Source organism: Onychomys torridus, chromosome 4 (genome assembly GCF_903995425.1).
Source record: "Onychomys torridus chromosome 4, mOncTor1.1, whole genome shotgun sequence".
Classification (NCBI taxonomy): domain Eukaryota; kingdom Metazoa; phylum Chordata; class Mammalia; order Rodentia; family Cricetidae; genus Onychomys; species Onychomys torridus.
The window spans coordinates 554,212-567,382 of record NC_050446.1 but is presented as its reverse complement, the minus strand read 5'-3'; the positions used below and the strand labels follow the sequence as shown (position 1 = coordinate 567,382).

The following is a 13,171-nucleotide window of genomic DNA, read 5'->3' as shown; positions in this document are numbered from 1 at the left end:
GGGTTGTGAGCATGAGAATGACACTATGTCCTTATGAACCATTACATACCTAAGCTTAGTCTCAAACACTTGCTACCATTCTGGGAGAAGGGTAGAGAGTATCTTTATCTCATTACCAGTGAGCACTCGGCTCAGGAGGCAACCCTCTAAAGTTACTTAAGTACAGACAGCTTAGCAGTGGGAAAGCAGAGATCTAAGGCATAGCCTCCACTCCATCTGCTGTGCCCTAGGCAGCCTGCATTCCTGTGTGAGCTCAGCTGCAATGCTAGGGGTCCAGACCAGTCCTATTGCAAGGAAGCAGAGCCACAGCCCTGATTCAGTGCCGCCTCCCCAATGCAAACAAAGCTTAGAGGCTCACTCCTGAGTAGGGACTTTCCCGAAGTGCCAGGCTTGTTTCCTGGAGGTAGAAGAAAGGACAAAAGAAGCAGAGACCCAGACACCGGAAGGGAGAGGACAACAGTTGTAACTGAGGGACAGTGGGGAGAAACAGCTAGAAAAGAAGATGAGGGGGTACTGATGGTAAGGAAGACCCATAGATGGAGGGGAGGGATGAGTCAAGAGGGATAGAGAATGAAATGTGCAAGAAGGGAGAAGGAGCGAGAAAGAGAGGAAGGGAGAGAAGAGAGATAGAGAGATCGAGGCAGAGATTGGACTAAAGGCAAGGGGCCCAGGGAGCTGGGGGCAGAAGGAACTAGCTGTGAAGACCCCATTCCGGGCAGTGTAGGGGGCGGGCCTGCTGGCAGCAGTGGAGGCTGTTTCCGCTGCACCCCTTATCAGCCTGCTGCCAGATGTTCAGATCCGATGCCAATGTCAGAGAAGTCCATAGTGCTGGGTCAAGGCCGTGGCCACCGGGAGCCTCAGCTGCATCATGGGGAGGGGGGCTGGGAGCCTCCTCTAGACCTACTGGCTTTTCCTCCTCCTGTGGCTCACCAGGCTGGACCACCTGGTGAGGTTGGGAAAGACTGGTTGTTTCCACATTGGAGGTAGCATGTAGACACACACACACACACACACACACACACACACACACACACACACACACACACACACAGTATAGAACCACATGGGGACAACTTGGGGTTCATTTCAGAACTGTCCACCTTCATACTTCTCCGTGTCCCAACCTGCTGGTGCTCCTGCTCTGCATAATGATTAGTGCCCATCTCTCCTCTCCATCCCCCAGACTTGAGCCAAGACTGCAGCCAGAACTGGAGCAGCCAGGTAAGTGCCTCTTGGTGGCTGGTACTATTCTCAACATATGCACTTAGAAGCTGCATGCCCTCCAAGGAAGGCAGGGGCCAGAGGGACCTGGGACCTTCTAGAATGAAGCCTAGTGGAGCCCCTCCAGGAAGGGGCAGGTGCTGGGTGTCTGGTGGTGCTGAACCTTCAGCCTTGGTCCTGGGCCTCTCTACCATGCTCCTGGAGCGTGCAGTGCAGCTGTGGCCCCTTCCTGGGGCAGCTTATCTCAGAGCACACACGCTTGGCCCTCAAGAGGTGACCCAGCCTTGCTCCCACATTCCTCTCAAGTTCTGCAGCCAGTAGGCCCCCCACAGCTCTGAGACTAGGCCTGTGCTTGGGGAATAGTCAGAGCTGCCACTGGGCTATGCCCCTGCTCTCAGACCTAGTCACTGTTGGTATCTCTTGGCTTTCTTTGCTTGTCTCTGTCTTGATCAATCTGTTTATTCCCGTATCTTTCTCTTGGATTGTCCCAATTTGTTTGTTACTTTCAGTGTTCTAATATGTTTTTCTTTGCTTTTTCTCCAGGGTCCTTGAATGATACCAAATCTGGGGACACCTCTGCTCTTCTGACTCAGTGACTATCTTCAGTGGGAAAGTACATGAAAAGTCAGACCGTGGTGAGGGGACCAAGGGCCCAGGAAAAGGGAAGCCTGTCCTGGAGCAGTGGGGTGACTGGAGGAGCATACATTAAGGCCCCCTTTCACCCAGTAGGTACTCAAACCAGGATCTGGTGAGCTCCCCCATGTAGTAGAGAAGGTTGGGGTGGGGGGAAGGGGAGGAAACTGGGGCTGGAGGTCTTGGCCTGAGGACCTCCTTCCTGTTTGTAGGGAAGTGACTGCCTCCGAAAGCTGCTGGGGGAGAGGAGGGAGGCCATGGTGACTTCCGGGAAGCTAGCCAAGGGCCTGAGGCCACCCTCCCTGTGCCCACATGGGGCCCTCCAGTCCTGGCTTAAAATAGTGCAACTCCTCCATTGATGTTGGATCCAGCCTGGACCTCAAAGAGCTGCAGCAATGGTTTGTGCAGCCAGTAGGGTCTCTCTCTCTGTCTCTCTCTGTCTCTGTCTCTCTCTCTGTGTGTGTGTGTGTGTGTGTGTGTGTCTCCAGCTATCCAGTCCTAGCTAGACTGTGGCCCAAGGCTATCATGGCCACAGGGAGAAAACACACAGATCCCAAACCTAAAGCCTTGGATGCAAGTTTTAGCTCCTGCACTGATCAGCTATGAAACTTTGGTCTGGTGCCTGCCTGGCTTTCAGCCAAAATGAGATGGTGGCGTAGGCCACCACAGAGCCTTCCCAGGCAGAAAGTGGATGCTCAGAATTGGATTGCTCCTGTTGGCTGTGCCCTTCCTTACTGTACTCCACTGTACCTACATGCTCTTAAGGACTGGGTACAGAGCAGGGAAGGTTTGTGGAGAGGGAGCTTGCAAGGAGGGCAAGGATGGGGCTGTGGTCTCCATGGTGAGACTTGTTGCCAAGGGAACAAAGTCTCTAGGAGCCCTGGGTCTGGCAGTTGGGCACTTTTGCCATAGGAGCTGGCAGGCTGATTGTCATGATTGTCACTGCACCCAAACTCCTGATGGGCAGCCAGGCCAAGGCCAGGCCGAGTAGAGGAGGCTCCTGGCTTTGCTGGGCCTCTGCTGCTGAGGTGGAGGGGGCTGCAGCTTCAGCAAACAGCCTCCTTGTACGGATGGACTTCAGTAAGCCCTTAGAGCTAGCCACTATCATTCCTAAACAACTGAGGCACAGGTACCATCCTCTGCTGATGGACAGGGCAGGTGGGGACTATGGAGGCATCTATCTGGGTCACTGTTAAATACCATCATGGAGGGGATGAGCTGTGACCCCTTGTTGATGCTCCTCTTGTCTGGAAAGGACTCCTTGCAGACAGACCACCCTAATTCCACCACCCTCCCACCATCATTTCTGGATGTTTATGGCTTCACTGATGGAACCTGGAACAGCCAGCTCCCACTGCTGGTTACACAGAGACATCCTCACCTTCAGCCTGGTGAGCTCAGTGGATATACTTCCAATAGGCACCCAGCACTGATTTCTATGCACTCATGAGTGCTTCCTAGTTAGGTCACCTATGCAAATTATTTACCCTCTCTGGGTTTCAGTTTTCTTATTTGTAAAATGGGATTACCACAGCACATACCTTACTGGGTTGCTCTGGGGAGTAAGTGACCTCATAGATGTCACTAGTCTATGTCTACGTCACTCATTATTTTGGTGCTGAAACTGAACTTGGGGTATCACACTGAACTATACCCCTCCATTCTTCCTTCTTCCTAGTCTGTTACCTCATACCCCAGGAAGCTCACAGTTCACCCATTACTTAAGAAGCCACTTAGATATTTGGAGAGCACTGTCCTAAATTTTATCCCATGGAATGCTGACCCAACAGAACTTCCATGGTAAAAATAAGCAAACCCGACGATCAGGTAATTTTGGTACAACCTGGTTGGGCTAAATGCTAAGACTTTCCACAGCCTTGTCTATGCAAAGGAAGTTTGAGAATCTGGGAGGAAAATAAAGAACATGGCATTTCTTCTGTTTCTGGCCACAGTTTCTTTTTTGACAGAGCCTTCATGAGTGCCTATGTTCAGTGGTACCCCAAGAGCCTTGGGGATACCAGTGCTTTTCAGTACGATTAGGTTTGGCCTTTATATAGTTTACAGGATTAATCTCTCATTGGTTGGTTTGTTTTTGAATAGTGAAAGGTTCAACCAAAGGCCGTCTGTTCCTAAGCTTTGTTACAAACTCCATTTGTGCTCAGAACTGCTGAAGGAGCAGGGAGGAAGCTCTTGTAACTTTGGTATCAGATAGACCTGGATTCAAAAGCTAATTCTACTGCTTGCTCATGTGTCGTCTTAGGCAAGTGGCAAAACTTCCCTGAGCATGTATGCTTCAGAGCAAAAGGGATGACAGGGCATGGTGCAGCTGGCCATAGGGTGTGGCCGTCACTAGGTAGCCAGTGCACACCCTTCCTGAGCCTGTGTCTCTCTGCTCCCTCTTGAAGACACCCCATTACCTCCTTCTGCTTTGGTCTCTTTGTTTCAAATCATCTTTCAAGCCTCAAGGGCTCTTTGGCACCTTACGCTGGGCATGGAGCATAGAAGGCAGCTGGATGTCCCTGTTTCACGCAGAACAAATTAATAGACTGAGACTCCTCTGGCCTTTATCTTGCTATTGAGGAGTCTCCCTCTGTCTTTATAGCCATCACCCTGCCTGAGTGTGTGAGCAAGATTACAAGATGGCTGGACTTTGGAACCAATAGATCTGGGTTCAAGACATTTTCTGTGTTGCCTCTGGCCACGTCCCTTGACTTTTCAGTCACTATTTGCTCACATCCTACATAACTTATAAAGAAGCCTTATTGGTTTTCTGGAGAGTCGGGTATTAGCTTGCTAGATCACCAAGTAGGCAAGGCAGGCCACCATCACGCAGCATCCTGCTGCCACTGACACAGCTGAGACTCAGCAGGTGGACTTCTCACCAACTCTGAACCCCTTCCAGTGGTGCTCCAGGGCCCAATGGCTCCCCCAAACTCAATTTCTTTTGTTTTATAGGATCTTGGAACAAGCTGCAGTGGTGTGTAGTTCTCATCAGGGAAGCCCCTCCTTTAGGTCCTTACTCCCTGTCCCCATGCCAAGTCACAACGCTCTCCGTGCAGTACTCCACAGGTCTGTGTATCTCCCACAGGCTACCCCCTAGCTGTGCCTTTTTTCTGGCCAGGGGCCTTGTGCAAGTCTTGTCACCATTCTCAACCTTAGTTTCTTCATCTACGGAGTGAGACAATGGTCCTTCAAACTCACAGCGGCCTAGGTTTGTGAAAAGCAACACATGCCCAGCAGATAGCAGGCACTTACTGGCTCCTGAAACTCTGGAGCAGACAATTCTCTGCCAGTCTCTCAGCAACAGAGATGGGTGGTGCTGGCTATGAGCAGGAGGTCCATGTCTCAGGACACCCGGCCATTCCTCCCCCGAGTCCCAGATAAGCTTCACAGACAGATGGCATGTGCAGAGGATTCACATTTATTGGTTCAAATACAGTACCTAATGCTTGCTAATCATGCATTTCACACTAATTGGTCACATTTCCACAGGTAGTCAATTCACAGAACAGGGCCCACTCCTTGCCAGCAGGCAAGTGTGGGAGGTAGCAGAGGGCCTGAGTAGCCTGCAGAGCCAGCCAACTATCATTTGGTCATGCAGGGTTGATGGGGCCAGGCTGGCAGGCAGCCCTTGGCCGGCCCTTTGGGAACAAGGGCTCAGAGACATCACTTGATTCCTACATAGGACTGTGGGAGGACTGGGAGGTAGCCTAAGGTAGGCTCATCACTTGCCATCAGAGCCCCTGAAATCTAAACCATGGAGCGTAGGAAGGCCTCTTCCAGGGGTGGCTTGTCCCTAGCTGGCCAGGTGGAAAGAACTCCCTAGACACTGCCCAGACATTACAATGCAGCCACAAACCCCTATCACAGGCCTGGGATGGCAACACAGACAAAACCACCAACAGTCCAGGGTTTCGTTCCCGACAGAAACATGTAAACAGCACGGGAGCTACAGTATTCTTTTCCCACAGGAGTCCTCAGAGAGGAATCGACCAGGATGTCACTCACGAGGTAGTTTTTTTTTTTTTGTTTTTTTTTTGTTTTTTGTTTTTTTTTTAAATGGAAATTTGAATCAAAGACATTATCACCTATTATATTTTAGCTAAGAAAAAGGTCACCCAAGAGCAGGAGAACCCTTTGGCTGGCAGGGCTAGTTTTGGGGTTTGGGAAACTAGCCTCCACCAGTAGCACATTTTTCTTGGGTTTGGAGTAAGCCCTGGCCTTTCTCACACTTCCATTTAAGCCTACAACTGATACCCAAGCAAGCTGGGGTCTATTTAGGACTATAGTCGAGAAGAGGACTTGTCCTGGGCAGAAGGGCCAGGTTTCCCATGAGCACCATAGAGACTCATGTGTAGGATGGTCAGAAGTCTTGAGAAAGCCCAGACCAAAGAGGCAGCTTGCTTCTAGCTCAGTGGACTGTAGCTTCGCCCTCTGAGGAAATGGTCAGGGTTTGACTCTCTATTCTAGGAAAGATGTTACTTGTGGCAGCCAAGAAAGGGTTTTCTGGGGACCCTTTAATTAAATACACATCCCTGAGCTGTGGCCCCAGAAGTGCCTGCTTCAAGGCTGACCAGTTTCCAGCACCTGGTGGAATGACTGCCGTTTTTCATCCTAAGACATAGATAAAACTCTACTTCATGGACACTGGGCATGAGGAAAAGGGAGGAGGACCAACAGCAGAGGGGTGTGCGGGTATTCCCATGGACCAGGGTGGGGGAGTCAGTTAATGGGTTTTCTTTCTAAACTTTAAAAAAGCAATAAAGAAAAAAAAATCAAAGTTTAATAGAAGGGCTGGTCTGAAAGACTAAATTTCTTAAAAACAGCTGCAATAAAAAAAAAGTAACAAGGAAAAACCACGAAGAATAGTGTTACAAAGGCAGAGACACAGAATGTCTGCTCAGCTTTCTGCCCTAGGAGAGGCCAGGGCCCCTTTACTTTGGCTAACCTTGGCCACAACTTAAGAGACTGCCTGCTGCCTATCTGTCCCATTATTCAGGAAGTCAAGAACAAACAAGAGAGGTGCAGGGCAGCAGACTAGACAGCTGGCTCAGACCATGGCAGCACGTACTTCCCTGAATAGTGGGGCAGGTCAGAGGTAGACTGATGCATGTGGGACGGGCAGCTTTGGGTGATGCCTCTATGTTCTCCTACCCTCCTGGTTCTACGATCAGGACAGGGAGGTTCCTGACGCCCTCTTCAGCTGCCGGCTGGCTCTGGGGATAGGGTGTCCTGAGCCAGGTAGAGTGCTTGGAGATGAGTTGTAGGGAATTTCTCCAAACTTCAGGGTGAGACCACCAAACCCTGCAAAGGACACTGAAGGTCTACAAAGGGAGCCAGAGAACGTGCATTACAAAGCCCAAGAATCAAAACTTTTATCTTGGGTCAAGAAAACATACAAGAAAAGGAAAGGGAAGCCTATATGTTTTGGCATAGTGCAAGGAGGTGGATTCTCCTTTTTTATGGTGAAGAATTCTCACTCAAAGTGAGTACTTTTAGTGGCCAGGATCAGAGAGGACAAGAGAGAGGAATGAGAAATAACATGCACAAATTTTTCCTTCTTCCACTGGCAAAAAGACTGCCTGTTAACCAAACATTATGGGGAAAAAAGGCAAAAAACAAGCACACCAAACCTCCCCCTCCAACCTTTCTCCATGTCCTTCAAACCAAAATCACAAATACATCTAGTGGCTGACCTAATGTCTCCACGCTGCTAGCTACACTCCTACCTTCTCCTCATAATACCTGAGTTTGCAATGTAGCACAGTCACTTTACCCTGTTTAAAAGAAGCCCATGTCATAAAAGGACTGGGTGCAGAAGACATTAAAGGCGGTCCACAGGTCAGGCTCCAGCTCACAACACACAGCCACTTGGCTCAGAGATTCTGCAGGGCTCTTGGCAATGAATGGGCTCTTTGTTCTGTGGAATCTGCTGCAAACATTTGTAAAAATGGATTTGTACAATGGCAACTTGCAGAACCTTTCCCCCACTCTACAAATTAACAACCTGCTCTGTTTAATACTTCATTATTGGAGAGACATGTTCTTGCCTCATCAGAGCTTTGACATTCAACACACCAAGTAAAATGCTAATTTGGAAAGAAATTTCAAAAACTAGCAATTTGACAAATGGAGGTCTCTAAGCAAAAGAAAGCTGCCATCCATAGGTGATGTCTCTGAGAGGTGTCTCTGATTCTCACCTTGAGGAACACGGCTGAGACTCTGACCTGGAGCCAAAGAATGTGATCCAGTTGGTTAAATACAAAATTTGAGGCAAACAAGAAAAATATTGTGAACTTAGAAACAAACAGACACATCAACACACACATATCTTCCTACCAACTTGTGAAAAATATTCCATCTGGAACTTTCCTGAGGAGCACATCTTTTTTTCTTTCATTCTCAGAGCAGCTGGGGAGTAAGACTGAGAAATAGTGCTCTGAACTTGGGCCATTAAGGGTCATTTGGTTGGTGCCAGTAACACCTTACTAGAGAGAAAAGCTCTCGTGAAGACTACCAAGGATGCACAGGATGTGGTGGCCTCCTGTGTCAGTGAACTAGGCTTCGTTGGGGTAAACAGTTCCTGAACACACAAGCTCAAGGAGATACTGTGGGTGTGGCAGGCTAGCCAAGAGATGCAGCTAGTAGAGCATCTGCCTGGGGTACTGGCTGTAGGAAGGCCTGGTGTGGGCAAAGAAAGGAAAAGCAGCTGAAACAACTCTAAGACAAACTTGGTGTAGTCCTAACCAAAGTCTGGAGGGCAAGAACTTTTCTTAGAACTAGGTGGGGCAGTCAGTAAATCACAACAGCTCCAGGCTGCATCTGTAGAGGCAGCAGGCAAGCCCTTAGATACATGAGGTAGTTTAAAGCCCCTTTCCCTTCTGGGTACTTCTGGCTCCATCCCTCCAAGCCTTGGTAGACCAGACCACTGATGTTAGTTGAAGGAATAGCTGGGTCTTGGCTTTCTGTTGTAGAGCCCTGGTAAACTGATCTCATTTTGGAAATAACAGGAGAGCTTACAACAAAATTTAGGAACCAAGTCTCTGGTTCTTTCTACTGTTTAAAAATGGCAGTTTTAGCTGAGCAGTGGTGGTGTACACACTTAATCCCAGCACGTGGGAGGTAGAAGCAAGTGGATCTCTGTGAGTTTAAGGCCAGCCTGGTCTATAGAGTGAGTTCTAGGACAGCCAGGGCTACCCAGAGAAACCCTGTCTCAAAAACAAAACAAACAAACAAACAAACAAAACAAAACAAACAACAACAACAAAATACAAAAACAAAACAAGTTCAAGATTTGGTTCTGAGGATAAGATGGGGAGAGAACAGGGGCTTCCAAAGGAGTCTATTCTTTCAGTAGGTTGGCCTTCATCCCTCTACCCTTTGAGAGAAACAAGTTAAAGGAGAATAAATCAGAAATGGCATCAGATCCAGAACAGGACAATTTTCTGTCACCTTTCTAAAGGACAAGGAGTCAAATTCATAGCAGGGAGGGATGGAGTCTGAAGAAGGTAGGCCTTGGTAGAACTAGGTCAGGAAACTAGCAGCTGTGAGCCCCAGGGAAGCTGGGAGGCAAGTCCTATAGACTGATTTATTGTCAGGACTCTGCCTGGATGAAAAATTGACAGCAGCATTCAACAGACAACAGTGTGTGGGGTGGGAGAGATGCAGCAGAAGGGAGGAGCAGGAGTTTCTGCCCTTTAGGCTTGTGGGATGAGGTGATGGTTAATCCTCATCAAACGTTAAGGATTAAAATAAAAATTGCCTCTCAAACATCCTACCCACCTCTTTAGTAAATCTCCCTATACCATTTTGCTCTTTTGGCATACTCTTTTACTTAGTAAGTCTGTGGCTATAAAAAGGCAGTTTGTTCTCTAACAGACAAGTGTATATCTGCTGAGAAATTGTGGAAAAGGTAGGGATGGTCATATCCCGGTTTCCATTGAGGTAGTTGTCTTTGTCAACATATGGAAATAGTCGTCTAGTCCATCCCACTCTTTCCCTCAAAATACAAAAGAACTATCTCTAAACAATGACAACACGGTAACATTAAACATCTTCACATTCTGTAAACTGTAAGGAAATGCATCTGCTGCATTCACACAAAAGCATGTGCATCATGTTGAAGGCCATACATTCAACTCTGTCGTGAAATAAATATATAGAAAAATGAGGTTAAAAACAGACAAACAAACAAATTCTTCTTGTGATGGAGGTAGCTGCTCCACAGTCTCCATCTTGGTCTCTCTGGCTCTTTCCTCTGGAGCCTGTCCCGCCTACCCAAGGCACTGCAAGCTCCTGAGGCGGTGCAGGGGACAGGTCACTCCTTCACTGCGCTTGTCTTGCAGGAATGCAGCACCACCTTAAAGAGGAGGGGCAGCTGCTCCAGGGGCACGTTCACCATCTTCCCTAGGTAAAGGGAGAGAGGAGTTAGCAGTGGCTACTAGGGAAGCCTGTCTGGTCTATTCTCAGGCTGCTGGATCTCCTTGGTGCGGGACAAGGGCAAAACAAGCTAAGGAGTACAGCGCAGGTCATAAGGCTGGATAATGTCAGGGTGTCTAGGCTCACTCTTCCATCTGCTACACTTGTTCTATGCCAGCACTGTCTCAAACTCATGATGTTTTTGTGATCGCCTTTTACCCCATTTTACAGCTGAGGATCTGAAATGGACACGGAGTCCTACTTAGAGCTCTTTGTAGCTAAAATGCTATAGGAAACTTGCTTCCTGCCAACTCTCTAACATTCTATAAAGCACTGCTCTTTAAAACAGAATAACTGATTAATGAAAGTACTAGGGAAATAAAGGGAAGAGTTACAGGGGCAAATAGATTTGAAATGTCTGGAGATATAAGAGTTTGACAGGTTTTTTTTTTTTCATTGATGACTTCTTGGAGCATTAAGCATACAAACAGTGTAAGTGAAACGTCTATGTAGTTCTCCCTGACAGTACCTTAGAATCACCTGGAGGGCAGTAAGAAAATACTGATGCCTGGGCTTCACCCCATACCAATGAAGTCAGAATGTCTAGAGATAAGGGGGGAAAAAAGTGTTTTTTCCAAAAGCTTTCCAGGTGATTGGAAACACTGCTGCCAGGTCCTGCTCATATCTGCTAGACTGCTCTGTGGCTCAAGAAATAGAGAAAAAAAGACTGACATGTTTGTTGTGGGAGATTTATACATTGTGTGAAGACATATTGCTGTGATTGGATTAGAGCTAAATGGCCAATAGCTAGGTAGGAGGTATAAGCAGGACTTCCAAGCAGAGAGGGAAGGAGGAGGAGATGACTGAGGTGCAAAGGAGACACCAATGAGACATGGAGGGAGTCAGACACACAGAATGAAAGAAAGATAGACAGCCAGCCCTGAGGCAAAACGTAGATTAATATAAATGGGTTAATTTAAATTACAAGAGCTAGCAGGACAAACTTAAGCTAAGGATGAGCTTTCATAATTATTATTAAATCTCCATGTCATTAGTTAGGGCTGGTGGCAGAAAACAAAGTCTGACTATATGTTTTCCTTCAAAATTGTATTACTGAATTTTACAGAAACAATCCCAGTCTACATATCACCCCAATGGGTGTTGGACATCAAAAACAGGAATCCTCACTATGTGAAGTAAAGAACAATAAGGAGCCAAGGTTACACACTGAAACAGACCTACTAACAGTCAGGAGCTTAGCAGAGGGCTCAAGACAGACACAAAATTCCTTTGTGACACACAGGAGCTTAAAGGTGCCACTTTATATGGCCCTGGAAAGAGTATGTGCAGTCCTATGAGACAAAGTTTTTAAAATTGATATATAATTCACATATAAAACTCATAATCTAAAAGCATACAGTTCAAGACATGAAGTGGAGACTCTGAGCTTGCTTTCCTCATCCACAGAACACCTGTACACAATAGGTACTTGGGACATTCCAGTTTCTCTTTTCTAAAAGGAAACATAAACTTCCTATCCCAACAGAACTTTTCTGAGGGTAAGAGTAGTAACTCCGTCTGCAGCTGGTGATGGGCCTAGAATGAGCATCCTGTGAACCCTGCTTGGAGAAGCAAGGAAGGGTTGGAAGCCTGGACTCAAAATATTACCTGCAATGTATCGGATCTCTGGCAAGCACATCATAAGATCAGGAAAGCGGTTTGGTTGATGTGTGTATTTATATTCAGTGAAATCCTGACAAATGTACCAATACCGCTTGTTCAGTTGTTCCAGCTGTGAGGCACTGGTCAGACCCCTGATATCTGTGGAAAAACAAAACAAAACAAACAAAATCACACAGGGAACAGGACAGTAAACACCAGATTTTTTTTAAATGAGAAGTTATTAAACACAATCATAACAGGGATCTCTTCTCCTTCGGATGTAGAGAAACTAAGATCTGGATAAGGTAAAAAGAAATAAGATAGAAAAGAAGAGATAGGCAAAGGACAGTCCTTTGTCTGAGCCCTAAGTGCTAAGCTGGGTATCTCAGCATCATATTAAGGTCTTATCTATCTATCTATTTATTTATTTATTTATTTATTTATTTATTTATTTATTTATTTAATGTGCATTGGTGTGAAGGTGTCAGATACCCTTGAACTGGAGTTACAGACAGTTGTGAGCTGCCATGTGGGTGTTGGGAATTGAACCCAGGTCCTCTAGAGGAGCAGCCAGTTCTCTTAACTGCTGAGCCATCTCTCCAGCCCTAACATCAAGGTCTTAATACAGTGTGTGGTGGCACAAAACAGGTACCAGTAAATGTGGGACAAGTGGCTAACTCTTTATCCAGCAATACTTCACAGTATCACTGAAGTGGAGGTTATTAGAAATACTAGTGACATCTACAAATTCAGGTACCTGACATGTGCCATCTCCAGTGTCTCTGTGTTTTTACTATTCTATTTTGATTGTATGTATGTATGTCTCTATCTAAAGTACAGGAGATGAATAAAGCATACAGTATGTAACCCAGCCTTTGAGGTCCAGTACATATTTCTCCTCTAAGAAGTTGCTACTCATGTTCCCCACATGCAATGCAATTCATGTGTTGAGTGCTATCAGAGTGTACATTCTTCAGGGACCTGGGAGCTGATCTATTCCCACCCCCACCCCTCAATGTCTTTAATATATGGTACAGGGCTTGGCTAGAGAAGATATGTAGGTCACCTGATGAATGCATGATGGTATACAGACAGGAGTAAGAGGTCTACCCAGTACTGGAGAGTAGAGTAGGGAGTAGTGGTAAAAAGGAAGGCTGGATCAAGAGTCTCTGGATTGGAAAACAGAGCTTAGTAAGACAGTGCTTTCAAAGCTACAGGGAATAAAATCATGCAGGCC

At 46.9% G+C, this 13,171-nt stretch overlaps 1 protein-coding gene across 3 annotated transcripts in view; it reads right to left on the bottom strand.

Annotated features, from left to right (window-relative positions):
• Positions 1 to 9,096: 9,096 nt before the first annotated feature.
• The window catches only part of Nr6a1 (nuclear receptor subfamily 6 group A member 1), a 189,488-nt gene continuing 185,413 nt past the window's right edge, over positions 9,097 to 13,171 (bottom strand). For all 3 annotated transcript variants that reach the window (XM_036185297.1, XM_036185298.1, XM_036185299.1), the window contains 2 exons: positions 11,941 to 12,093; positions 9,097 to 10,260 (listed from right to left, as the gene is read on the bottom strand). In XM_036185297.1, the coding sequence (XP_036041190.1) occupies positions 10,172 to 10,260; positions 11,941 to 12,093 (242 nt within the window). In that variant the 3' untranslated portion in view covers positions 9,097 to 10,171. The remainder of the gene's footprint in view (positions 10,261 to 11,940; positions 12,094 to 13,171) is intronic.